The sequence below is a fragment of the Canis lupus genome, chromosome X, assembly GCF_048164855.1.
Source record: "Canis lupus baileyi chromosome X, mCanLup2.hap1, whole genome shotgun sequence".
In the NCBI taxonomy this organism is placed as follows: Eukaryota; Metazoa; Chordata; class Mammalia; order Carnivora; family Canidae; genus Canis; species Canis lupus.
Genome location: NC_132876.1, coordinates 113,027,868 through 113,055,427, shown reverse-complemented (window position 1 = coordinate 113,055,427; position 27,560 = coordinate 113,027,868). Strand labels below are relative to the sequence as shown.

General features: G+C 42.5%; 1 protein-coding gene across 1 annotated transcript; it reads left to right on the top strand.

Annotated features, from left to right (window-relative positions):
• Positions 1 to 301: 301 nt before the first annotated feature.
• ZRSR2 (zinc finger CCCH-type, RNA binding motif and serine/arginine rich 2) lies at positions 302 to 27,560 on the top strand. Its single transcript, XM_072816076.1, has 11 exons — positions 302 to 679; positions 1,125 to 1,204; positions 5,115 to 5,193; positions 8,568 to 8,676; positions 8,879 to 8,965; positions 12,139 to 12,177; positions 12,797 to 12,915; positions 18,498 to 18,711; positions 23,655 to 23,710; positions 24,483 to 24,592; positions 26,925 to 27,560. The coding sequence occupies exons 1-11, from the start codon at positions 639 to 641 to the stop codon at positions 27,356 to 27,358; spliced, it is 1,368 nt and encodes a 455-aa protein (XP_072672177.1). The 5' UTR covers positions 302 to 638; the 3' UTR covers positions 27,359 to 27,560.

The following is a 27,560-nucleotide window of genomic DNA, read 5'->3' as shown; positions in this document are numbered from 1 at the left end:
TCGCCGTTACCTTCCTGAAAACTCAGGCATCAGAAAGTTCTCCCTGAATCCCCGGTGGCCTGTTAAGTAAACTACGTTCCCTCTACCATATTTATCAATGTGTCGGTTCTTTTGTGCCTCTAGACAGCACATTCCTTGGGAGCAGAAGTCAGGCGTTTACAGCCCAGGTGTTGGGTTTCCCTTCTGAGGTAGCAGGTACGACGAGAACGGGGCGGAGTCTGGAGTTCGTCTGAGGGGCTGATAGGTGGGCCCGCGGAAGGCGAGTGACGTAGTGGGACGAGGTTTCGTGAGTGGATGGGAACGAGAAAGAAATGGGACTTTAACTTCCTGGCCACAAGACAGACTGCTATGGTGTGGGGGCAGGCAGTGATAAGGCAGTGGGGGAGCGCTAGGAGGGAAGAATTACTTTCAGGGACACGAAAGAATTTTCGGGAAGAAGACATTTGTTGGTGGGCGTTCTGGAAGACTACCCGCCCCCCGGAACCTGGCGTCTTCCGTACTTGGTCCTCCCCGGCGGAGGCACGCTCCCCCCCCCGACCCCCCCTTGCGCCTGCGCGCGGCCGCGCCCTTGCTCTTAATCCCGCCTCTTCCGGCCACCTCTACGGGTGGGGTGCTGGGGGTGTGGTGGCCCTGGCAAGATGGCGGCTCCCGAGAAGATGATGTTTCCGGAGAAACCAAGGTAAGCTGGGTTGGGGGGGTAATGAGCCGCTGAGAAGACGGGACGGGGCCAGCCGAGCCTGGTGATGAAGGATGTGCAAGCCGGAAGGAAAGGGGAGCTGGGCCAAGCAGGCGAGGCACTGCTGCCGCTCGAGCCCTCCCCTTGATGCACCCCGGACTGTCAGGGGCGCCTGTGGGCTGAGGTAATGCGAGGAGGTGAACAGGTGGCGGAATGGAAAAGACCTGCCGGCTGGTCATGGAATGGCGAGGCGATAGTGAATACGTGTTCCGTAATTAAAGCACGGGAAATAAGAATTCACTCCCGGGCACCGGAGCGATTTCCTGTCACTCAGAGCGGCTAGGTGGCGGGAGGCGACGGGGGGGCGACGGGGGGCGCGTGAGCACGCTCTGGCAGCGGCGCAGGTGCGGTCAATTGACGCTAGTGTGTGCCTGTTTCAATTTTCCAGCCACAAAAAGTACAGGGCTGCCCTGAAAAAGGCGAAACGAAAGAAACGACGGCAGGAACTGGCTCGATTGAGAGACTCAGGTAACCGGCTCCTTAGCCCGTTTTCTGTGTATGAAATTGCTCTCTCCGCTCCCGTCCTAACTTGAAGCCCCAGTGCCAGAGGAAGCCAAGTACTGACCTGCTGAAAATCGCTGCGCCTATTGCCTTCCAAATAAAGTGATCTTAGACCCATTTCACAAACGATATTAAAGTACTAAAGGGGGAAAGACGTCATGGTAAATCAATCCCTGATTGTGTGTATTTATGAAGTATCTGGTATTACCGGTGCAGACATCATGAATTACAGCAGCTAGCACAGCCCTTGCACATAGTAAGTATTCAGCGAATATCTTCATCTAAAACCAGCAGGACTTGAGGGGTTTACACATTTTGCAAATTTTTCTCAAACTTCAGTAACATGGGAGACCCTTTGACTCAAATTATTATTGTCATTTAAATATACACAAGCATAAAACCAGATATGAAACTCTTATTAGACTATAAAACAATACATGTACAGGTTATAAAGCCAAGTGAAATTACACATCCAGTAAAATTCAAATTTAGATTAATGTAACATTAGGAATGAGGTAAAACAAGCTTACAGCATGAATATGGTACTGAGTGGAGTTGGGAGTGCCACTACTGTTGCCCTCTGGTTATTTGCCAGTTGTTTTTCCTATTAAAGTGCTTGTGGCACCTTCATCTGTACTGGCTATGGTATCATTTATCCTTCACGTGTCAGAATCTAACAAATATATATTAAACCTGCCTGTTTAATACAGCAAAATTAGTACTAATTTACAAAATTATATATTAGTTATAAATGTGGATGGAAGCACTGAAATCGCACAGCAGTACTGTGTTATGTTTGCATCTAGACTATCCAGGCAATCCTCAGACCTTTTTATTTATTTTGACATATAACTGATTACTTTGTAATGATTTGGTACTTGTGTACATTGCAATAATGTATCTAGACAATTCTTACAGTCCACAGGCAAGGGCCTCAAGTAACCAGTATTCAGTATTCACTAGCCATGTGAAACATAGTTGTAGACATGTTAATTACTTTTTGATTATTTTTAGAAGCGATACTTGGAATATTTAGAATGGGAGGAGCAGGGTGTTTACCTGTGACCTGTTACCATCTCTCTTTTATTCAAAACTGGACCACTAAAGGCAGGACAAAGCATCAGGGATAAAAAACAAAAGGAAAAAAGAGTAGGTTGGAGTTATTGATGCCCTTGGTGTCTGTGCCCCCCCTTCCCCTCAATAATCTTAGCTACCTTTTTTAACTTAGCCTGTGTTTTTCCAATATAACTTCTTTTTTAACTTCTTAATCATTTTCTCCCCTGTTCTAAATCCTAGAACTATTGTTTGTATTGTGTTGAATTTTTTTTCCCCTTTTGACTTCACAGAGTGCTTTCAGAGTGAGCCTTTGTGGAGAGGTGTGGGTGGGATCATGTCCTTTGGCAGTCTAGTCAGTTGAAGAATGCAGTGACTGCATCAGGCTTATACAGCTAATGGCAGATCTAAGTCTAAGTACTTGTCTCTGGACTACTGCTCCTACTTTGGCCCACTCCAACTCCTAATTATTTACTCAGTGGTGCTTCGTGAATAGTGTGGCCTACCAAACATTGCTGTTCATTGTAGCACACATTGGATGGGCAACCAATACCCAGAAGGCTAGAATAGGGACATAGTCTATAAGAATTGCTGTAAGACCAAGTTGGAAAATGAGTGGTAGGAGTTTCTGGAATTTTGACCTCATTTGCAGATAGCCTCTTTAGCATCCAGTTCTACTTGAAATAGCTTGTGATGAGCTGCCTTGTCAGAAATTAAGGTGACATTAAGAATAAAAATCAAGTTGCATGATTCTAATACATATGATTGTATGTATGATACAATTAGGTATACTATACTTACATGTGTCTTTGCATATATTTGTATGTATGTGTAGAGCAAATGCTATACCTGGTACTGTTAGTGATCACCTCTAAGGAGTGTCAGCTTGGTTTTGGGAGGATGGAGGGGTTGAGTGAGTCAGACAGATATTTTTGAGTAGCAGCTATGCCAGGCACTGTCTAGTTTATGGGCATATCTCTGTAAGTCAATCATAGGCCCTATGCCAGGTTCTCTCGAAGGTCCTTTATGTACATTAGCTCATTTAATAATCTGAATAATTAGATTTTATTCTGTGTGAGTTAGAACTTACACTAAATTTTTTTAAACCTATTTTGATTTCAGATGCTGAGATAATAAAGTTTATTTGCTTAAGAAAAGTAAATTGTAATTACCTAGGACTGGGAGTGCCTTTGATTAGAACTATACTCAACATACATGACAGACAGAAAATCTTTTTCCTTTAACCCTGAGATCTTCTGTTATATTTCCTTCACTTCAGTTTTCCTCCTTTTCCCCCCAAATTTAAATTTGGAATAGGAATCTATATTATATATGTATAATAATATATATAATTATTATACTAAAAATATTTTCCCGGGATGCCTGGGTGGCTCAGTGGTTGAGCATATACCTTTGGCTCAGATCGAGGTCCTGGGATCGAGTCTTGCATCAGGCTCCCCAGGGGAGCCTGCTTCTCCCTCTGCCTATGTCTCTTCCTTCTCTCTGTTTCTCTCATGAATAAATACATAAAATCCTTTTAAAAAATTAAAAAACAAGAAATAAAAATATTTTCCTGTGTTATTTTGAAAATGTTCCAGTGTACAGAAAGTTGAAAAAATGGTAAACATTCATGAACCCATTATCCAGATTTGCCAGTGTTAATGTTTTGCTTTACTCCCTATATAGATGGATACATATGTCCATATTTTTTCTGAACCCTTTGCATGTCAGTTGCCAATGTCATGACCTTTCACCCCTAAATACTTCAGCCTGCATCTCCTTAGAATAAGGAGCACTATATCAGACTTGTAGCCAAGCAAAGGAACAACAATTCAGTGGTGTGAGATGCAGGCCATACTTGACCTTGCTCAAAACAAGACTGATGGGCAGCCCCGGTGGCTTAGCGGTTTAGCACTGCCTTCGGCCTGGGTTGTGATCCTGGAGACCCCCGGGATCGAGTCCCACATCGGGCTCCCTGCATGGAGCCTGCTTCTCCCTCTGCCTGTGTCTCTGCCTTTCTCTCTCTCTCTCTCTCTCTGTGTCTCATGAATAAATAAATAAAATCTTAAAAAAAAAAAAAAAAAACAAGACTGATTATTGTCAAAAGCTCAAGCCAGTTGTCTGGTGGAATGCCCTGCATTCTGGAGTAGCCTGTCTTCTCCTGATTAGCTTCAAGTTACACTCCTTATGGCAAATACTACAAAACCGATGCTGTGTACCTCTCATTACCCACATCAGGGAGACTATGATGTCAGGTCGTTCTACTCTTAGTATTGCTGCAAGTGGTCAAAATGTTGCCAATCATCTGGCTCCCTTGTATAGAATGTTTCCCCTTTGTAATCAGTACTTACATGTGGGCTGGTGTTTTGCGATGGTGCAAGTAAATATCTTCTTCCCAATAAGGTTTTATCCAATGTTTTTAGCATTTTTTAAAAAATCAGTTCTTACTGTGGGGGTTGCAAAAATGATGACTTTTTCTACTACAGTCTTTCTACATTTTTTAGTTGCCATTCTTCTGTAAAGATGAATGTTCCTTTTCATAGCCCATTGCCTTTTTGAGAATCCCTGTAGAACCACCATTTTTTAATTTTTTTATTATTTTTATTTTTATTTTTTTTTCGATTTTTTAAATTTAATGTGTTATCTACCATTATTCTTTTCGGGTTTCACAGTTGTTTCAAATTTAGTTGGTTGGAGCCCTTCCTATTAGAAGACTTTAAAAACATTCCTACCATAATTGTAAAGATTAGATTTTATCTTTTTTTTTTTAATCATTGGTTTTACAATATTCAGCTCATTTAATGAAACATTTAAATTCCCTTAGGACTCTTACAGAAGGAGGAAGAGGATGCTTTTATTGAAGAACAACGCCTAGAAGAAGAGAAGCTGTTGGAGATAGAGAGGTCAGCAGCGATTGGAGCACTTCTCATGAACTCAGTTTTATTTGAAGTCTTGGGGCGCCTGGGTGGCTCAGTTGGTTGGGCATCTGACTGTTGATCTCAGCTCAGGTCTTCATCTCAGGGTCGTGAGTTCAAGCCTGGTGTTGGGCTCCACATCCAATGTGGGGAAAAAAAATTGAAAAAAGTAAATATTAAAAGTCCTTATGAACTAGTTTGGGTCTTCTTTATAACACCTATTAATTTATACTCGGTATTTTTACAATTCTATACAAAGTTGCCATGAGTATCCATTCTTATATATCTTTGGTAACTGCCCAGTTGTTACCTCAGGAAAATGTCTAGAAGTGAAATTGTTGGGATTATAGGATAAGTACCTGTAAACTGTTGGTGGTTGGGTAGAAAGGCCATCCCAGTTGCAGCTCTTCCAGCAGTAAATTGAGGTGCCCGGATTCCTATACCTTCTTTACTCAAACTGGGCATCAGTTTTTAAAACTCCTGTAGTGAAAAGATGCATTTCATTGTTTCAAATGTACATTTCTCAATTAGTAAGTTTGTGTATTTTTGAATATATCTCATTACCTATTTTATATTTCTTAAGTCTTGCAGCTTTCTCTTTTGGGATACACTGTTTTAAGTTTGTTATGTAAGCAAGGTTATTACTGATTAAGGGTATTATTAACTCTTTATTAAATGTGTGATGTATTCTTTTCATATTTGTCATCAGTCCTAACTTGACTTAATGGCATTACTTACTGTAATTTGTTTTTCACGTCATCAGCTTTCATCTTGATACCTGACCATGGTATATGGACTGTAAAAGGCCTCCTCCATCCCAAGATGATGAAAATCTTCTAATTTTTCTCTTACTATTTTTCAGGGGGTAGGGTTTTTTTTTTTTTTTTCCAGTAGTGCACAATAAGGTGAATGTGCTTAATGCTACTCAACCATGCACTTAAAAATGGTTAAAATCCGAAATTTTATGGTATGTAAATTTCACCACAATAAAAAAATATATTTGAACAGGAGTAAAAAAAACTTTATAGATGCTCTCTAGCTGTTTAGTAGGGAATGTGGTTTCTTTGCATGTAATTCACTCCCGTTCTCCACCTAAGCACATAAACAGGTGCAGTCAGCAAAACTGCCAAAAGAAAATGTACTAGCGATTGAAAACATGGAGTTGATGAGCCAGAACTGCATTCCAGTCCTGGCCCTGCCACTTACTGGCTGTGTCCAAGTTGCTTATCCCCCTAAGCCTTAATTTCCTCCTCTTAAATATGGAGACAAAATGGAAATAAAATCAGTCCTAGTACCTGCTTCATGGAATTGGGGAGATGAAATGAGGTGGCAATTTTATGCACTTAACATCATGTTAGTATATAGGAGGTGCTGTAAATAACTCTGGTTGGTCCAGATTTCTGTGATGATGAGGATGACATTTATGGTATGAAATACGGGAGTCATTTTTTTGGTTTCTCATTTATTTGCAGTTCTTTTCAATCAGATAACCCCATCTTTGTGTTCCTTTGATCTTTGTTCCTGCACAAGTTACATGATAGTATGTCGTTGAAAAGCAGGAAAATTAATTGTGGAAATACTGTATGGCTTTACATACTGCCTTGAAGCAGAGGTATGGCATCAGAGAATAACACAGGCAGACGTTAAAGTCGTGAGAACAGGTTGTATTCCATTACCCCTGACTGTAGGGGCAAGAGTAGAGCCCCATTCTGATTTGTGCAGGGGCCCTGGAGAAATAGAGAGGTGGGGAAGTATCAAGGGTTGGTCCACGTAAACGTGACTAGGCCAGCTGTGTTTGTTAGCAGGCAGATAGGGAAGTTCGCATCCTATCCTTTCACAGACACTGGGACACAGGCCTTGTCTTTCTTAAAGGGGACATTTCCCAGTAATGGCTCCCAGGTCCTTGAGACAGACTTATTCATAATTAGAAGCCTTTTTTAGTAAATGCTCTATGAAAGGAAGGGCAGCGGCCTATGATCCTGTGTTAGCTAGAGCAGATAGTCCATTTTCCTGGCAGCTTTGAGCTCTCTCAGCTTTGAGCTCTCTGGGGCAGGCATTTTAACGAGGGTGAGGAGGAGGGGCTGGGGTCAGGGATCAGCCGGAGGACACAGCCTTGCTCTTTGCTGGGCTGGAAGCCATGCTAGAGTTTCCTCAAGTCCTCCTAGTGCAGGGGTTTTGGTGGAGCCATGCGAGCAGAGTTCTACAGTTTTAGTTCTTGGCAGTATATTCAGGTTATTAAATTTTAAAGTGTGTAACATTTTGTTCTTTTGAGGTCTTAGATTTATATGCACTTTGGTTCGGTTTATATATAATTAATATGTTCCTCAAAAGGTTTATAAATCAGAGTTCTACACACTGAAACATCTATACATAACCTACAATGTGCACAGGAACATTGACCTCTGCAGTGTGCCTGCCTGTACCATGGTTAAAAGATGTGTTCCTGGAAATTAAATATATTTTCCCATAGGGTATTTGAAATTGTGAATAGGTTCCCCGGCCATACATAAAATTGTATTTAATGCCTAAAGTTGCTGAAGTGATACAGAGCCATTTCTTGTAATTCACTTCCCTTTTACAAAATAAGTGGGAAAATGCAATCTAGGTTCTAAACACCTGATTGGCTTTTCAACTTTTGAAATGTAACCCATCTTTCAATTAGAAACTTGTGATATTGGATGTCTGAGATGCTTGCCATTTTAAGATAAGATCTGCTTATAATTGGTCATTTTAAAAAGTAAACTAGACACCTGTTAATTTATTTGTATGACTCCTTGTCATCTTCAAACCCCTAGCTTTCTTTGTTTTAAAGACAGGATCAGATATAGTTTTATATTCCCTTCTTGGAGCACTTTAGGTGTTTGGGGACAAGCTACAGGAGGCTCTTACCTGTCTAGAGGAGCAGTGTGAAGATAGAGGGCAGTAGATGCTGGGTTTTCAAAGTGCCGCAGTCTGACATTTGCTGCTTGTAAAATGCATAGAAGAGGAAGGGTAGGACCTCCTGAACGTGAAAAGCTAGATGGTGCTTTGAGATTTGTTGGCATCTTTATCGACACCTAAACATCACAATGGTCATCCTAAAGAGAGAGTCATAGTGTCCTTGTTCTACATAAAAGATGTCATGGATAGGAAATATAGAAGTGGTGATTTTCACCTGTTAACCCTCTGGGAAGAGAGCTAGTGAGGTAGTGTTTTTCTGAGATCACTACTCATAGCCTGTTCCTCTTATCCCTCCACTTAACTGCTTTCTAGAAAATCTTTCATGATACCTTAATCATTCTCAAATATGTCATTTTGCTATCATTGTATGTAACTGTAAATTAGTGCTCATTTCTTTTTTGATTATATCATTACATTGATAGGCAAAAATTACATGAAGCGTGGTTGCTTCGGGAGCAGAAGGCACAAGAAGAATTCAGAAGAAAGAAGGAAAAGGAAGAGGCGGCTAGAAAACGGCAGGAAGAACAAGAGGTAGGAGGTTAATCAGATGGCCAACTAACTAGTTAACTAAAATAGCTCTTAGGAGGAGTTATAGATCTTGAACTTAACAAAAATGGATATTAGCCATTTCACCAGTGTTAAAGTTTTTCATTTATCTGCCCTGTATGTTAAGTGTTTTTGGAAAGTGAATGACAAGAATTACCTTTCCTTTTCTCTCTTTTTTCCGGTAAAGAGAAAGTTAAAGGAAGAGTGGGAAGAGCAGCAGAGAAGAGAGAGAGAAGAGGAGGAGCAGAAGCTGCAGGAGAAGAGAGAAAGAGAGGTGATTCCTGTCACAGGAGGATAAACGCACTGCGTATCCTCTCGGTGCACAGATATGCTGTTGGGTGGGCTGCAGAGTAAGCTGCAGGCATCACAGGGTTGGGGCTTCGTTTCCCTGTTTAGGCAGGGTCCTGCGTTAACACAGATACACACTAGAGTTTCCTTATCTCCTCTTTGGGTCTGTGCAGTGGCAGATACCTTAAATTAAGGTTTTCCTTCAGCTTCTTCCACTTCCCCTTTATACCAGGGATTGGCAGACTTTCTCTGTAAAGGCAGAGAGTCAATATTGTAGGCTTTACGGTGAATATGGTTTCCGTTGCAAATATCCAGCTCTGTTGGTGGGTTATGAAAACAGCCTTAGATAATATGTAAATAAATGGTTGTGGCTGTGTTCCAATTAAACTCTATTGGTTTTATTTTGAAAAACAGGCAGCTGGCCCTGCTTTACACTTTGTCCCACTCTTGGGCCAATGTTTTTTTGCTCTAGCTCTTGACATTCACACCAAAGTGTTTCTCTGAGGTTCCATTGTATATGGGCTGACCCACTTACAGAATATTTTGTGTCATGTCCACATTGACTTAGTCAGTAAAACACTTAACTGTTTATGACATGTCAGCAAGAATGAATTGACCAAAAAGAATCAGGAATTACCATACTGAGGAATTAGGAAATATTTTTTGTTGCTAAATCTTGACTTCTTTTCCAACTTGGCTATAAAGGCCGTTGTAGCTAACACATAGTCACTTATTTAAAAAAAAGAATCTATAAGGTATATGTACAATATCTTCCAGGATCTTTTAAAGAATGCTTTGGTTTATTTTGCTGCTATTCCTTAACATAGTGTATTTATTTCCAAGATCCCACAGCTCATCATTCCTTGACTGATTCATCAGGATGTATCTTTTCTCTCATATTCCCAAGTTTGAATAGCATAAAAGTGGGTAGTTAATCACTTCATCATGGAATAAAATGCATTTGTCTATATCTTAGTCATGTTAAATCCAGCACAAGTTTTTTTTTTTAAAGATTTATTTATTCATTTTAGAGCATGTGTGAGAGAGAGAGCATGTGAGTAGGGGGGAAGGCTAGAGGGAGAGAATCTCCAGCACATTCCCCACTGGGTATGGAACCTGATGTGGGGCTTAATCCCATAACCCATGAGATCAGGACATGAGCCGAAACCAAGAGCTGGACACTCAGCTGTGATTGAGCTACCCAGGCACCCCTGCAGTGCAAATCTTTAACACCCTCATTTGAGCGCTGCATTATAGATGAGGCGAGGCCATGCTAATGTTTTAGGGGGCAGGGAAATTGTTGGGAGCTTGTCATTTTTTTATAGAGTAATTGATTCCCCCCGCCCCTTTTTTTTAAAGATGCTATTTGTTTATTCATGAGAGACACACACAGAGAGGCAGAAACATAGAGGGAGAAACAGACTCACTGCAGGGAGCCCGATGTGGGACTTGATCCCAGAACTTTGGGATCATGCCTTGAGCCAGAGGCAGACATTCAATCGCTGAGCCACCCAGGTGTCCCTCGATTCCCATTTTAACAGAGTGTTCTCAATTGAGGCCTTTGTGGCATCAGATTAAAGTTAAGCCTTATAAAAAAGCACAGGCTTTTCTTTCAAAGGAAGACAAGTGAGACCTTATGGAGAGGCAGGTAAGATAAAGTAGGTTCTAAGCATGTATAAAGGGATATGCAGTCATGTTTCTACTGTGTGCTAGATACTTCTCTAGTAGATAGAGATAAAGCAGTGAAAAATACAGTCCCTGCTCTCCTTGAGTTTTTGAGATGGGGAGCCAGATGAGTAAGCAAAAAAGATAATTTTAAGTGCTATAAAGAAATAAACAGAGTCATGTGATAGTGGGGTAGGGATGTGTACTTCTTTAAATTGCCTGGTCATGGAAGACTTGTCCAAGGAGCTGAGGTTTGAGCTGACACCTGAGTGCAAAAATGTTGGGGAAAGGGGTTCAGGCAGAGGGAAGAGGCCTGAGCATGGAGCTGAAAAGATGTCAGGATGCCTGAATCTTGGAGACCAAAGGAGAGAGTGGTGGGTGGTGAGGGAAGGGGTCAGGAAGGTAGGCAGGGTCAGATCATGTAAGGCCTCCTAGACTGGAAGGAGGAGTTTGCATTTTATATTGTCATGGGAAGCCATTAGCAGGGTTTTTAAGCAGGGTTTGACTTCACTTAATTCATGTCTATACCCTTAACAGATCATTCTAACTTTTGTATAAAGACAGGTCAGGGGGTGGAGAACAGGAGCGGTGACCAAGGAGACAAGAATGGAAATAGAGTGACCAGTTAGAAGACTGCTGTTCCAGATAGGACATGATGGTGGTTTGGATGAGGGCAGTGCTTAGTTAGGATAAGTTTACAGATGTGAGGTGTATGGTTGAACAGACAGGGAGGGGAAGGAAAAGGAGAGGAATTCCAGTTCTTCTTTTTAGGTTGTTAGTCCAAACAAGGGGGCAAACGGCAATGTCCTTTATGGAGATGTGGGGTGTTCAGGTGATTGGGGGTGGAGAAGAACCAGAGTTGCCTGGTGAGCATGTTAAGTTAACCAGGGGTCCTGGTAGCGTTCTCAAGTACGCAGCGAGGCAGAGGAGTCTTTTATGTAATGCTTTAAGGGGCTAGGGAAGAGAAGTCTGTCAAGAATAATTTAAAACTTGTTTAAATGACAGCTCAAAATTTACTGGCACATTGTAAGACTTCCTTTGCCTTACCGAAAAGTTTGATCTTTTTCATCAACCCGAGTTACTGCTGTTCATGTCATACTTTAATATCTGTTACGTGTTGATGATGTTTGATCTAAGCATTGCATTTTATAATAATTCTCTGATACTATATCAGTCATTTTAAAAGCTAGAATGTGGTATATATGAGCAAATATGCTAAGTATTACTGTTAACTGAAACAATTTAAGACTGTTTTGCAATGGGAGCTAATAAATGTCCTATTTGAATAAACAGTCTCAGCTATATGTCCTTTGAAAGCTTTTCAGAAGATCTGTGCTGTAGAAAGCAAATTAGAACCTGAAACCTTTGATGTGTGTGGGGTTTTGTTTTTGTTTTTATGTTTTTAATTGTTACAGAGATTCTTAACCAGAGAAACCAGACGTGACATTCCTGACTTGCAGGTTTTCATTAGTCCTATGTTTGCACCATTTGTAGGAAGCTGTGCAGAAGATGCTGGAGCAGGCTGAAAATGAGGTATTTTCAAATCTTTCATTCAGAATTAGAGATCAGTGAACATTTCTTTAAAAACGGTTCTTCCAGTATAATGTTAATTTTGTGGTAAGCTATTTAGGTCACATCTGAGTATCAGAATCACTTTTGTAGCTCTGCGATTTTTACAGCAGCAACAACAGCAGCAAAAGTTTTTTGATGAGCAAAAGCAAATGGTATCAAGTCACCTCTCTGGACTGTATTATTTATAGTCCTTACAGTGTGTGTGAGCAGCATCACACACTGTTGCCCTGAAATAAATGGTTTGACTTGCTACAGAGCAACTTTGGTCTCTCTCAGGGGTGGTTCCCTGACAAGTCCTTTGACCTCATTCAGAATGGCTGGGCAGAAGGGAGACCTCGGTGACAGTTCCTGGTAGCCACAGTGACTGACGCCTGATGATGGGCGATGACTGGGAGCCAGGAAAGACACGGTGCATGTCTCCGGGCAATTGTTCGTGAAGTTTGGATTGCCTGTTATGACCTAAATGTATATATTCTTAAATCTATTTTTTATTTTTGGCCAAAATATTTGCATACATTTTAAACATGGAGTTCTTCATGGATTTTTACACCACCAATAAAGTCACGGTTATTTTCAACAGTTGGAAAATGGTGCCACATGGCAAAACCCAGAACCACCCATCGACTTAAGGATAATGGAGAAAGATCGAGCTAATTGTCCATTCTACAGTAAAACAGGAGCATGCAGATTTGGAGATAGGTAACTAATTTTGCTTTATCGGGTCAGAATTCAGTGGATCACAATGTCGAGGTTGTTCTCTTTGGGGGTGCAGCACGGGCTTGAGTTTGAGAGGTTCCCAGTCAGGTATCTGCTGCTTTCTTGCTGCTTCTCCAGTCACATTGCTCCTCCTGTACATGTTCCCTGGGTAGGCTCAGCCTAGTTCTCTGATAGGGCTTCCTTTGCATTCCTCTACAGCTTCATGAAGACCTTGTCCTTTTTGTTTTCTTCCTGTGCTTGCATGAGTCCACGTGGGACAATTTGGATGGAGAAAGAACATATTTCAAGAGACCGGAGCAGCTTGGCTTTATTTATTTTTATTTACTTATTTTTGAGTGGCCAACACCATGCACAGAAGAGACTTAAAAAAATTGGCATGCCCAAGGCTATCTGTGAAAGACAGGACCCGAGTGAATGAGGAAAAGTTTTCTCATTCCCCATTCTCAGTCTGTTTGCTTGGACTCAGGAACAGAGCCTGGGTGCAAAAACTGACTTAAGCAGCTGTCAGTTGGGGAGAGTTACTTAAGCCTTCTGAGCCTTAGTTTCCTCATCTGTAAAATGGGGATGAAAAATAGTCTCTCCTTTTGGAGGAGTTTGTGAGGCTGCAAGGAGTGAATGCAGGGCAAACCCAGACACCGTGCCAGGCATATGGCAAACACTGTCCCGAGTGTTGGCTGGTATTTTCATTTTGTTGTGGTTGTCCTTATTCTCTGAGACACTCGGCTGCCTGCCTCTTTTGGCTCCGTGTTTTTGTTTTTTTTTTTTTTTTTTTTTTTTTTTTTTTTTTTTTTTTTAAATTTTATTTTTATTTTTTATTTACTTGTGACAGTCACAGAGAGAGAAAGGGAGAGAGGCAGAGACACAGGCAGAGGGAGAGGCAGGCTCCATGCACCGGGAGCCCGATGTGGGATTCGATCCCGGGTATCCAGGATCGCGCCCTGGGCCAAAGGCAGGCGCCAAACCGCTGCGCCACCCAGGGATCCCTGGCTCCGTGTTTTTGAAACAAGCCATTCACATGGAGAACTAAGTGTCGGTTCATTCATTTAGCAAATATTTATTTATTTATTTATTTATTTATTTATTTATTTATTTATTTAAAGATTTTATTTATTTATTCATGATAGTCACACAGAGAGAGAGAGAGAGAGAGGCAGAGACACAGGCAGAGGGAGAAGCAGGCTCCATGCACCGGGAGCCCGACATGGGACTCGATCCCGGGTCTCCAGGATCGCGCCCCGGGCCAAAGGCAGGCGCCAAACCGCTGCGCCACCCAGGGATCCCTTTAGCAAATATTTAAATCCTTACTATGTGCCAGGCATTGGTGATGTTTATCATTTGGCTTATTAATGAATGAACAACTCAAAAAAAAATGAACAACTCAAAAGTTGAAAAATAATTTATGATAGTCTATCCAAGACAAAATCTGGTGATTACTAAGCATTTTGCAGAAAACATCTAATTGTTTCTTAGGATCCTATTAATCCTGAAAGGGACGTGAATAGGCAGATTCATATGTATGTAATGAGAAAACTCTGTGTTTTCATTCATGTTATTTTATTCATAAAATTATCCATGCCATGAGTTTCATGTCCTTCTTTGAAAATATAAACTTGCTCTCTCTTCCTCTTATTTTTCTTTTTGAAGTTAAGCCCTCATGCCTTTTTATATTTTTTAAGAGCAGTGGTTCTCTTTTTTTTTTTTTTTTAAGTTATACTTGGATTTTCATTTTTTTCTTTATTTATTTATTCATGACAGACATGGAGAGAGAGAGGCAGAGACACAGGCAGAGAGAGAAGCAGGCTCCATGCAGGGAGCCTGACGTGGGACTCAATCCCGGGTCTCCAGGATCACACCCCCGGCTGAAGGCGGCGCTAAACCGCTGGGCCACCGGGGCTGCCCAAGAGCAGTGGTTCTCAACCCAGGTGCACATGAGAATCCTCTAGAAAGCTTTAAAAAATGTATGTCCTACCTCAAGTTGAGGAAATCTCTGAGACGCAGGCAGCCTTACTTTTGAAATGTCCTCTGGTGTTTCTTGTGTGCCCTAGGACTGAGAGCCCCTAATGCAGGCTGCGTAGTTCCTTTTATGGTTCATGACTAGGGTTGTGTAAAGTCAGAATATCTGTGAAAGGATTCATAGGATGTGGTCAGTAGTGAAAGCCTCCTCTTGAGGAACTGGGAACTAAGGAAAGAAGAAGAGACTTTATTCCCCTTTTTACCTTTAGAAGTGTTTCCTACACTTAGGCTTAGTTCATCAAGAAATAGTAATCATTGGCATTAAACACCCCCCAGCAAAGAAAACATGGGAAGTACCTGCGAAAGACAATGGGGACTCAGTATAAATTCACATCTGTGTGGGTAGGTTTTCTAGCTGCAGGTTTCCTCCTTTATGATGTATCTCCAACATTACCTTGAATCTTAAGACTGTGGTCATCAGATTCTAAATTCCCCTGTGGATGGGCATGAACGAGAGAAGGGGGTGTGTCCTGAAGGGTTTCAGGACATCCGTGGGCAGTGTGTGTTTGTGGAAAGGAGAAGAGTCCGTCAGGTGCTCACACAGCCCTGAGAGTCATTCCAAGGACATAGTGACAGTGAGCAGGTTAGTTTGGGAACATTTCATATTTTCATAGGCATGTGAAATTTCACTATCACTGCCATCAAAGTATGAGAGCAGTTTGGTATTTTCATCATTCGGGTGATGAATTGTGAAATACAATTCTATGAAATGAGCAGTTACAAAATGCAGCACCATCCTTTCAGACAACAACAAGACTGTTCCCCTCTTAGAGAGAGCCATGCTGACTTGCTCCAGGATCCTACAGCTGTTGTTTTCTGTTAAGGCTTGTCACATCATCAGACAGATACTTCATCACCGAAGTGTTTCTTTGGTGGTTCTGTTTTTGTCATGAGTCCACAGGTCAATTCTAGAACCTTTCCGGAGCTGATACTTCTGGAGTCACAGCTTTGAGGGGGAGTTCCGGGTTTTTTTATTGTTGTTTCACCCTCCTGAAAACATGATCACTGATGAAAGGTAAAACTTGCATATCAGGATAGCTATTTTAACTCACTGGTTTCCAGAAGTGATTTAAAGAGGGCTCATAATCTATTGCACTAAGTGTAGTGAAAGACATGGAAAGCAAGGAAAGGAGGAGAAAGTGAGTTATTGTGAGTGTGCAGTACACCTGGCACTGGAATGTAACACAGCCCAAGAGGAAATTTAGTTCTTACCAAAAAGGAAGAATGTGTGGTATCTCTGGAAAGACAGATTTTCCAGGCATTAGGTTCTATATCTTTCTCCCATGCAATACTGTGTAAAGACATTGAGGAAGGAGGTAGGCCATAACTTCGATAGATGTCTTATTAACAGCTGCTTACATAATTTTCCCTGAAAATGTTCTCACAGAGACCTTCAATAAATGATTGCAGCCTCATTTCAGCATGTATCTTGAAATCTGTGAAGGACAAAGGTAGTGGGCAACTCGAGAGCTCCCTCAAGAAGAGAAAAGGGTATAGTGGGTTAGCTATGCCCAAAGGGGCATCTGGAGACCACACGGTTCAGTGGCTGACCTTGGGCTAGGGTGATGTCTTAACTGTGATTTCATGGCAATCTTAACTTGATTCAAGTTATCTGCATCTTAAGTACATAGCATGGCCTAAACCAGGGGTTCCCAAACATGGCTGACCTTCAGGATCAGGTGGGGAGTTACTTTGAAAATATGGTTCCCCACCCTGAGGTCTTGACAGATGGTTTGGGACAGAACCTCAGAAATCTTGGTTCTTTCCAGGTGATTCTGGGAACCAAACAGGTTTGGTATCACACCTTTAGATTGCCTTCCCAAATACCTCTTGCCTTAGCCGACTTCTCAGGAGGGGCTGTAGTAGGGCTAGTCCTGAGTATACACAGATTGTGCGGACTGTCTCCAAGCCAAGTGGGGATTTTCCCTAAACAGGGACTTGGGCCCTGGGCCAAACTCACATGCTCGTTTGACACTCTAGGAATTAGAGCCAGGTTCATTCAGATATAATAATCCCACGAGCAGAATTTTAACCCTGTTAAATTGGTTCCATGTTTAAATCTGTCTGTGCTTCCTACTTGTAAAATTTGGATTTGCTAACACTTGTGGTCAGGTTGAACTTTCACTCTTTGTGCAGTTGGTAGCTATATTTGGGAAGATGGATCTATCACAAGGTCGCTACTGAATCATCTAGGAGGGTCCTTTGGAAAGTAGAACATTTCACATTCCTGGACACTGCACATGTCTGAGCTGGGTGCGGTGTGCGGGGGGGCACTCTGGGTGCGTTGTCTCACTGGGCGCACAGATGTCAGTTTATAGACATGGGAAGTGAGTGGGAGTTAAACGTTTAGTCATTTCACAGTAATTGATTTTGCTGACACTTGCCTTATTCTTCAGCTTCTTTTCTTCCTTATTTCTGGGGATTGCTTTTTTTCCTAAAATTTTTGCCTTCACCCATTTTTTAATAACTAGAAACCTAATCAGGAAAATCCGGTGATTTGGAACCTTGAACTACATTTTCTCTTCCTTCTCCTTTTCAGAGAGGGAAGTAAATAAAGTAAACCCCTGTAGAAGACTTAAATTACTCACATACAACCTGGTGTGGCGCACTTTAAACTCTGAAAAGAAAATCGTTCCTCCTAATGCTTAGCCTCCATTATATGGGAAGTCTGTGCATCATGCCGTATGATGGACAGGCACTAGACTGTAGCTTAACCCCGCCTTCCCAGCCCCCTCTTACCAGCCAGGTGCCCTGGATAAGTGTGCTGCTCTAGGCCTCTGCTTCTCTCTTTGCAAAGTGGGGAAGATGCAAGCCCTGACTGTCCTAACAGGCTGCAAGGATCAGAGGAAGAAATAGAAAAATGCCATGATAACTATGAAATGCTGTGTGTACACATGTGAAATTGAAATATTCCATTAGCTCGAAACTCGTAGGTTACCCTGTTCTTTAAGCATTGAGTTAGTTGAAGATTGTATAGAACCAGGATTGTATTGTTCTCACCTTCCTCCTGAGTCCCACATATGGTATCCTTGTGCCCGTCACCCCAGCCTGTCATGTCAGTGGACCTTTCCTCCTATGCTTTTACATGTGTAACACTTTGGGAACTTCATCAAAAGGCAGCCAAATGGCATATGGACATGGAAGTAATTCCCAACTTGACATCTTAACGAGAGCAGATCTATTGGTCAGTTTCAGTGTTACACTTTGACATCTGAATGGGGTTTATTATCTTGCAGTGAAGAAGAGAGACTTGTAGAGAAGTCTCTCAAAGTTTAAAGGGAGTTTTTTTCTTAAAGATTTATTTATTTTATGGGAGAGAGTGAGAGACAGAGAGAATGAGAGAGAGCATGAGTAGGGAGGAGAGGAAGAAGCAGGCTCCCCACTGAGCAGGGAGCCTGACGCAGTGCTTGATCCCAGGACCGCAGGATCATGACCTGAGCCAAAGGCAGACGCTTAACCGGCTGAGCCACTCAGGTGCCCCTAAAGGGAACTTTTGATGTACAATTTCTAACTCTTGGAGTGCTGCATTTAAGTTCTCCTTTCATATGCAGGTGTTCACGTAAACACAATTTCCCATCTTCGAGCCCCACACTTCTTATTAAAAGCATGTTTACAACGTTTGGGATGGAGCAGTGCAGAAGGGATGACTATGACCCAGACGCGAGCCTAGAGTACAGTGAAGAGGAAACCTACCAGCAGTTCCTGGACTTCTATGATGACGTGCTTCCGGAGTTCAAGAACGTGGGGAAAGTGATCCAGTTCAAGGTGGGTGTGCACGATGCACATGAAGAAGGGGACTGCTTCACTTCCCACCAAAGTGCCCTAGAGGACATGAGCGCTAGGGCACAGGCTGTCTGCCTGGGCGGGGCGTGTGTGATGGTGCAATGCCTGGTCCAAAGTTGGGCGCCCGGGCTCTCAGTAAATGTGACTTCCTTCTCCCTTTCTACCACCCCTCACTGCTGATACGGTAGAGGGACTACATGAAATCAGAACTGCGTAAGGTCCTGCAGATAGGCATCCCACCGTTCATGTAGAGGCTGCATATGACGGAGAAGGCAGCTGTCCCTTCCTTTGTAGTGGGTCTCACCTAGAGCTGCAGCGTGCACAGTGTAACACCCCTCCACTTACTGAGTTTGCCGCATGATAATGGCACTTGCTTGCACCTTCCACCCCAGGTACTAATTCATTCTGGAGCTACCCAAGAACAGAAACCTTGATTCCTTCTTTTGACATTGTTTTTATTCATTCAGTACTGAACATAGTGTTCCCCAAATTGTGGCTTGTGATGCAGCATACCGGCTGAAAAGGAGCCTTTCAGAGTACACAGTTATTGGAAAACATTCCTCAAGGCACGAATAAAGGCAGAGGTACTAGTAGCTGCTCTTGGGACCCTCGGGCTCGAATCCTAGCATAGTGAGGCCTCCCACTTTGTGACTTGATCAGATCCAAACCGGAATGATTTTGCTATGGTAGGGTGGGGGAAATGCCCCATAATTTGAAGGGGGAAGAAAAAAAGGAATAAAATCGTGACTTTTTTTTCCTGCAAGTTAGCAATGACGGGAAAGTTGGAACAGCCAGGAAACAGCAGAGCGACTGCTAAGCATCAGCACTCATGAAATGCAAAGCTGTACTTAATGTACAGTGAGTTCACAACTGTTTTTTTTTTTTAAGATTTTATTTATTAGAGAGAGCACGTGTGCACACACACAGGGAGAGGGAGAAGCAGACTGCTGAGCAGGTAGCCCGATGTGGGGCTCGAACTCAGACCCTGAGATCAAGAGTCGAACATTCTACCCACTGAGATGGCTAGGTGCTCCTCTAATTCCACTCTTTAAATTTTTTTTAAGATTTTATTTATTTGACACAGAGCCCAAGCAGGGGGAGCAGGAGAATGAGAAGCAGGCTCTCCGCTGAGCAGGGAGTCCGACACGCCTCAATCCCAGGACCCTGAGATCATGACCTGAGTCAAAGTCAGATGCTCAATTGACTGAGCCACCCAGGTGCCCCTGAGTTCCTAACTTTAAAAATCTTTTAAAATTTCTCTTTCCCTTTCCATTTGTGTTCCATGCACCTCCCGGTCTTCACACTGCTTCTCAGCACAAGCAGTGATCACTAGAGCCACAGGGCCAGCCCCGCATGGCACCATAGCATGCTGGGGGATCTGCATGGTTTGACTAGCTCTGTGCCTTTGCACATATCACTTTGCCTCTTCCTGCTTTTGCCTCGTCCCGAAAGGGAGGGCATTAGACTATATCAGTGGTTTCCCTCGTGGGGTCCCTACATTGTATTGCTTCTGTGAAGTCAGTGGCAGAGCTGCTTTCAAAACTTCCACCTGGTTAGTGGAAGTCACAGCATTACTTAGAACAGGCTGCACCTGCTAGCCACGGTGTGGTTTAATTTTTTTTTTTTTAAAGATTTCATTTATTTATTCATCTACACAGAGAGAGAGGCAGAGACACAGGCAGAGGGAGAGGGAGATGCAGGCTCCATGCAGGGAGCCCGACGCGGGACCCAATCCTGGGTCTCCAGGATCACACCCCAGGCTGCAGGCGGCACCAAACCACTGCACCACCAGGGCTGCCCCACGGTGTGGTTTATTGTTTTTTGTCCTTCGGTTTAGAATTTTATCAGCCAAGCTCATGCTAATCACATTGGCAATTTTACATGGACAGCTCTTTAGTAAATTCTTAATAAGAGAAGTTTGAAAACACTGAATTAATGGAAAATTAATGGGTCCTTGGGAACAACTGGATTAAATGATCTCTGAGGTCGCTGGTGAAACTGATGTGGTCTCCTAAGGCCTTTTTAGTCTTCAAGGATGATGTTATAAACTAGCATTCCTCGTCTTTCTAAGGATGATGTTATAAACTATCATTATGGAGTGTGCCTCTTTTTGAGTACTCTAACAAAAATACTGTAGAACAAATTTGTAACATTGTAGATTCATTTTGAAAATAAAAGCTGATCATTTGTATCAATATCTGAGGACCTTCTTATACCATTAAATAAAAACAAATCGGATTTGTCTATTTTTATTTATTTTAATTCCAGCATAGTTAACATACAGTGTTAGTTTCGGGTGTACAATATGGTGATTCCAAAATTCTTTTTTTTTTTTATTTTTTATTTATGATAGTCACAGAGAGAGAGAGAGGCAGAGACATAGGCAGAGGGAGAAGCAGGCTCCATGCACCGGGAGCCCGATGTGGGATTCGATCCCGGGTCTCCAGGATCGCGCCCTGGGCCAAAGGCAGGCGCCAAACCACTGCACCACCCAGGGATCCCCTGATTCCAAAATTCTATACATTACTCAGTGCTCATCAAAATAAGAGTACTCTTCATCCTCATCACCTATTTCACCCAGCCCCGCTACCCACCTCCCCTCTGGTAAACATCAGTTTGTTCTGTAGTTAAGAGTTTTTCAGCTTTTCGCTTTTTATTTGTTTTCTTAAATTCCACATAGGAGTGAAATCATGGTATTTGCCTTTCTCTGTCTTATTTTGCTTAGCATTATGCTGTCTAGCTCCATCCAGGTTGTTGCAAATGGCAAGATCTCATTCTTTTTTTATGGCTGAGTAACATTCCATTGTATATATACCACAACCTCATCCATCTATCAATGGGCACTGGGGCTATTGCCATAATTTGTCCATTGTAAATGATGCTGCTATACATATAGGGGTCCATGTATCCCTTTGAATTAGCATTTTCATTTTCTTTGGGTCAATACCCAGTAGTGCGATTACTGGATCATATGGTAGTTCTATTTTTAACTTTTTGAGGAACCTCCATGCTATTTTCCACAGTGGCTGCACCAGTGTGCATTCTCACCAGCAGCACACCAGGGTTCCTTTTATTCTGCGTCCTTGTCAACACTTATTTCTATTCAATTTGAGCCATTCTGACAGGTGTGAGGTGGTATCTCATTGTGGTTTGGATTTACATTTCCCTGATGATGAGTGATGTTGAGCTTCTTTTCATGTGTCTGTTGGTTGTCTGTATTCGTCTTTGGAAAAATATTCATGTCTTCTGCCCATTTTTAATTGGATTATTTGGTTTTTGGGCTTTGAGTCATATAAGTTCTTTATATATTTTGGATACTGACCCTTTATCAGATATGTCATTTGCAAAAGTCTTCTCTTACTACACAGGTTGCCTTTTATTAGTTGTGTTGATTGTTACCTTTGCTATGCAGAAGCTTTTTATTTTGATGTGGTCCCAGTAGTTTATTTTTGCTTTTGTTTCCCTTGCCTCTGGAGACCTACCTAGAGAAATGCTGCTAGGGCCGATGTCAGAGAAATTACTGCCTGTGCTCTTTTCCAGGATTTTTATGGTTTTAGGTCTCACATTTAGGTCCTTAATCCATTTTGAGTTTATTTTTTGTGTATGGTGTGAGAAAGTGGTCCAGTTTCATTTTTTTTTTTTTGCATGTAGCTGTCCAGTTTTCCCAGAAGCATTTGTGGAGAAGCTTTTTCCCATTGCTTAATCATTCCTCCTTTGTCATAGATTAATTGGCCATATAATCATGGGTTTATTTCTGAGCTTTCTGTTCTGTCCCATTGATCTGTGTGTCCAGATTTGTCATTTTTGAAGACAAATGATCAAATGCTCAGCCTAATAATAGGAACAGTGCTTATTAAATGAGATTATTTACACCTATCAGGTAAAAAATGATAAATTCTGTTAATACCAAGAGTGGGCAAGGATGTGTCAATTAGTAAAACCACTTCAGAAAGAAGTTTACCAATATCTAGTGAAGTTGAAGATACATGTGAACCTACAGACTGGCACACTAGTTCTGGTCATGCATCTTAGAAATCCTTGTATCCACAGAGACATGTTCAGGAATGCTGACTGCAGCACTGTTTGTTGAAAAATTGAAAGCACCTATCTAATGATGATAGTCCTCATTAGAGGAGTGGATAAATGAATTTGGTATTTTGATATACCCAGTATACAGTTCAAATGAGTCATGTTTATGTGATGATATTTGGAAAAAATGTAAAATATACTTTGTTAAAAATTTTAAATGTACAAAGCAGTCCTGTGCATTGTTTACCAATACATATATGGGTTTCTTTGCATACGTGTACATAAATATACCCATATATTCACATAAAGTCTACCCATATGTTTATAATAGATGTCTGTACATAACATGTATGATTCTATGCACAGATGTATGTGTATGTGCCTGTCTGTATACATATGGATATGCATGTTTGTGTCTGTGTGGATTGGTGCACGTATATTTGTTTGCATTTGGAATGTGAAGGATACACCAGCCTCAGGCTAGTTTGTGCTCATTCATGTGATGGGGAAGGGACGCTAGGCAGAAGGCTTTCAACTGGGTCTTTAATGTTTTGCATATTTAACCATTCTTAGTTGAAAATGGCAAGCGTTCATCTTGAAATTGGGTGGTTGATTTTTGTTCTCTGTATTTGTATGTACGTGTGAAGCATTTCACATTCATGAAAAACGAATCTGGATCAGCAGGCATCAAATAATTGGGGCCTGTAATGGTGTGGTGTGCTGAAGCATGCCTTAAATAGGCCTGGGAGTGGCATGGTAGCTGGATTTTGGAATCTTCAAATGTTAACTACTTTTGGTAGTGTTACCTTGGACAAAGTGCATTGTGATGACTGGAGGATTTCTTTTCCTCCTTCTTCTTTCTCCTTTTTTATGATAAATTCTTCATTGCTCCTTAGGTCAGCTGCAACTTGGAACCTCATCTGAGGGGCAATGTGTATGTTCAGTATCAATCGTAAGTATTCTGAACATAAATATCTTCACATTTTGTCACAGTGTAGTGTAATTATGTTGCCGTCTGGGTTTTTCCCACTAAATAGATGGCTTTCACATGTGTGTTATTTTTAAAAATGTAATATTAAGAGCTGATAGAGATATCCAAAGGGACTTGAGAATGCATTTGCATTTCATGCATTGTATACTTAACATAGTTTTGAATCTTTTACAGTGGTTATTTTTTTTACTTACATAGTTTTCATAATTAAAATACAAACTGAAAAGGGAGTGGCTAGCATAGAGAACAGAAAAGGGTACATTGTAAAAGCCAGAAATCGAAGCCCCGTGTAATCTTGGTATGCCTTCGGCCCCCTAAGAGAGCAGTTGGTGTATCATTTCTGCTTGTCCTGCTGTTTGTCTGGGCCCCGCCGTGGCTAATGGGATCAATTAACCACTGTAATAAGAAAAACAGCAATCCTAGCTGAGAAAGGAGAGGCTCTGATGATGGGAAACACTTCTGCATTTTTAATGGTCCAATCTATTGGTTTAAGCAGTTTTGACTCCAGCCGATTTCCATGCATCAGAACCTCTCGGAGGGTTAGCAAAAAAGCGTTCCTGAATAAATTGTGAGCTTCAGGAGCTTGAATGCTCTAAGGAGGACTCCCTAGTACAAAAGCAGTGAACTTGGTGGTCTGATGATAAACTAATAAGAAAGTTAATGAACAGTGGGGGTCATCTACATAATAGAAAGTTACTGTAAAATGCATCCTTTAATTTGTGTTTTTTTGAAGGGAAGAAGAATGCCAGGCAGCCCTCTCTCTGTTTAACGGACGATGGTATGCAGGACGGCAGCTTCAGTGCGAATTCTGTCCAGTGACCCGATGGAAAATGGCAATTTGTGGTAAAATACAACACGATGATTTTACCCCAGTAGTTCCGCTATTGTGTAAAGGGACATTTTTAAGGGAAAAAACCATTTTTTTAAAAAAAGTAGGCTCCATGCCCAGCGTGGAGCCCAGTGCGGGGCTTGACCCCCTCACCCTGAGATCAAGACCTGAGCTGGGATCAAGAGTCGGATGCTCAACCCACTGAGCCGTCCGGGCACCCTGAGAAGAGTCTCTTAAAGGGGCAAAACCTAGCTTGTGCCTCATGCACTAGACGAGCAGAGACCGTTACGTAAAGACCCTTGCATTTTAGGTCTGTAATAGAGCTTGTAGATCACGCTGTGGATGAGGTGGCTGCAGTCACGGCGTCTCCGTGACAGAGTTGGGGCTAGAATTCCCACTGTCTCATCCTCATCCCGAGCCCTCAAACTTCAGGAAGCCTGAGTTGTGTTTGCGGGAAGCTGCCTTTTCTTTGTGGCCACGTCAAAGATGACCTCTCCTCACGGGCTCCCCTCATGCAAGCTGGGTTTTCTCCCGTATCTCTATCCCTCGTGAATTTTCGGTCATCCCTGCCACCTTAAAACATGATGGCATTTCCTGCCTGGCTTGAAAGACATGTTTTGTGCAGTAGAGGTCGGCTGTAGCTGTAGGGTGTGGCCAGGGCGCAGTGAGGCTGACTCATCAGACTGTGGCCGCCGAGTCCAGAGATGAGTCAGTCCTCTAAGTAGCCAGCAATTCTCAAGGCCTTGTTATTTTTTTATTTCCGTCAGACGAGCTCAGCCAAACTATTTATCGTTGAACTCCTCTGGAAACAGGGATGAAACTGTCCAGGCCTTAGGGGAGCACTTCTCTTACACTTTACTTTTCTTGGCTTTACATTTGCCTGCTTAAAACCTCTCATTAAACAAAATCCATAATTTACGAAGGCTTTATCTCTGGCAGCCTGGTCTTAATGGATGCCGTCACTTAAAAACCATTTATTGAAGGGGGCAAAACAAGAATTTAGAGTTCCTTGCTTTGGAGAGCAGAAGAACCATGACGTCTGAGGTTTGAGAGCTTGCGGGCTAAAAGAGCTGGAACTGGCGTTTCCCTGCCGGCGGTTATTTTTGTCAGTTCATGGGAACGCGGCGTGCCCTTTCGGTGAGGTGCTTCCGAGTGCGACACCGGCTCCCCCAAAGCAGGAGACTCTTTCACCTGTTTTTTTAAAATAACTTTGCTACTTTCCCTAGTAATTAATGATGTTGAGCGTCTTTGGTGCGTCCTCCTGATTGGCCATACGTGTGTCCTCCTTGGAGAGAGGCCTATTTAGATACCTTGCCCCTTGTTAATTAGGTTGTCCTTTTACCATGGGGTTTTACTCTTCCATCTGTCGAAGCCCCTTATTGCAGATATGATTGGCCGATATTCGCTCCCATTTTATGGGTTGCCCATTCACTTTGACGATGTCCTGTGAAGTATAGAAGTCTATAATTTTGATGAAATCTGTTTTATCTTTTTTTTTTTTTTTTTTGCTGTACTCTTGGTGTCATACCCAAGAATCCATTGCTCAGCCCAGTGTCATGAAGATTTTACTTGTATGTCTTCCTCAAAGAGTTGTACGGTTTCATGTCTTACATTTAGGACTCGGATCGATTTTGAGTTTTCGCATATAATGTGTGGTGTGGAGGTACTTCGCTTTTTTTTTTTTTTTTTTTTTGACCGTTTTACATATTTGGGGAATTGACGAACTTTAAAAAAAAAAAAAGTTTGAAAGCCTCAAGAGGACCACTAAGTTGTTCGGGTAGATTTCACCTGTGACAAGAATCTTCCGTACTAAAAGCACTTGGTAAATTTAAGAGCATGAGGCCAATGTTTACCATCTTCTCCTTAAAGTATAAAGAAAAAATACAAAGTCCTCCACTTCTGATAGGGCTCCCTTCTGGACAGTAGCTGTCCTGCCACCAGCACGCTGTCCAAGCGCTGTCCCGGGACTCCCAGGGGCTGGCGCTTCGGTGTGAATTAGGGATCTACACCGTCTATCAGTGGGACGGTGGAGGCCTCAAAACCCCCCGATGTGGTCACCATGCGTTCGGTCGGTCGCACTCCACACCCTCATCCATCCGGTCGGGGACCGGGATACTCGGCTTAATGAACACCTTCTGCTTTGTTACCGTTCACAGTGCCGTTTGTTAGAGCGTTTGAATGTTTTTGCAGTTCTGGGCACCAGAGCTATGACATCAATTTACATAAGCCGCTTTGAAATAATACGCAGGAGGAGATAGGTCTGTCACGTCCAAACGTCGGCGGTGTACCTTCTAAACTGGATAAAGGGCCAGCAGTAAATTCTATTTCCTCACTGTGCCGTTGCAGGTTTATTTGAAATACACCAGTGCCCAAGAGGAAAACACTGCAACTTTCTTCATGTGTTCAGAAATCCCAACAATGAGTTTTGGGAAGCTAACAGAGACATCTACCTGTCTCCCGATCGGACCGGCTCATCCTTTGGGAAGGGCTCGGAGAGGAGAGAGAGGACGGGTCACCACGATGAGTACTATGGGAGGCCACGGCGGCGAAGAAGCCCCAGCCCGGTCCACTCCTACAAGAGAAACGGGGAAGCCGAGAGGAAGAGGAGGAGCAGCCACCGGGGGAAGAAGTCTCACAAACACCTGTCGAGGAGCCGCGACGGGCCCAGTTCACGGAGCCGAGGCAGGAAGAGGGGCCGCAGCCGTGGCCGGGGCAGCCGGAGCCAGAGCTCCTCTAGGTCCAGGAGTCGAGGCAGGAGGAGGTCAGGCAGCAGAGACTGAACGATTCAGGGTCCCAAATGCAAATAAACTTACTTTATTCGTAACTGATTGTACACCGTCCGCCAGAACCCCACTTCAGGATACTTTTCTTCTCTGATAATCAGTGTGTTTAGAATAGAAAGCCTAGGCAATATCAAATGCACAGAAACCGTGAAAATCCCCTGTAATCCTAACCTTTAGCAATAAAGTTCACACTGGAGCA

Excerpts from the sequence above, each read along its gene's own strand:
- ZRSR2 (XM_072816076.1), top strand. The coding sequence starts at position 639 with ATGGCGGCTCCCGAGAAGATGATGTTTCCGGAGAAACCAAG. Across the intron at positions 18,712-23,654 it reads GGAAAGTGATCCAGTTCAAG|GTCAGCTGCAACTTGGAACC; the intron begins GTGGGTGTGCAC and ends ATTGCTCCTTAG. Across the intron at positions 23,711-24,482 it reads GTGTATGTTCAGTATCAATC|GGAAGAAGAATGCCAGGCAG; the intron begins GTAAGTATTCTG and ends GTTTTTTTGAAG.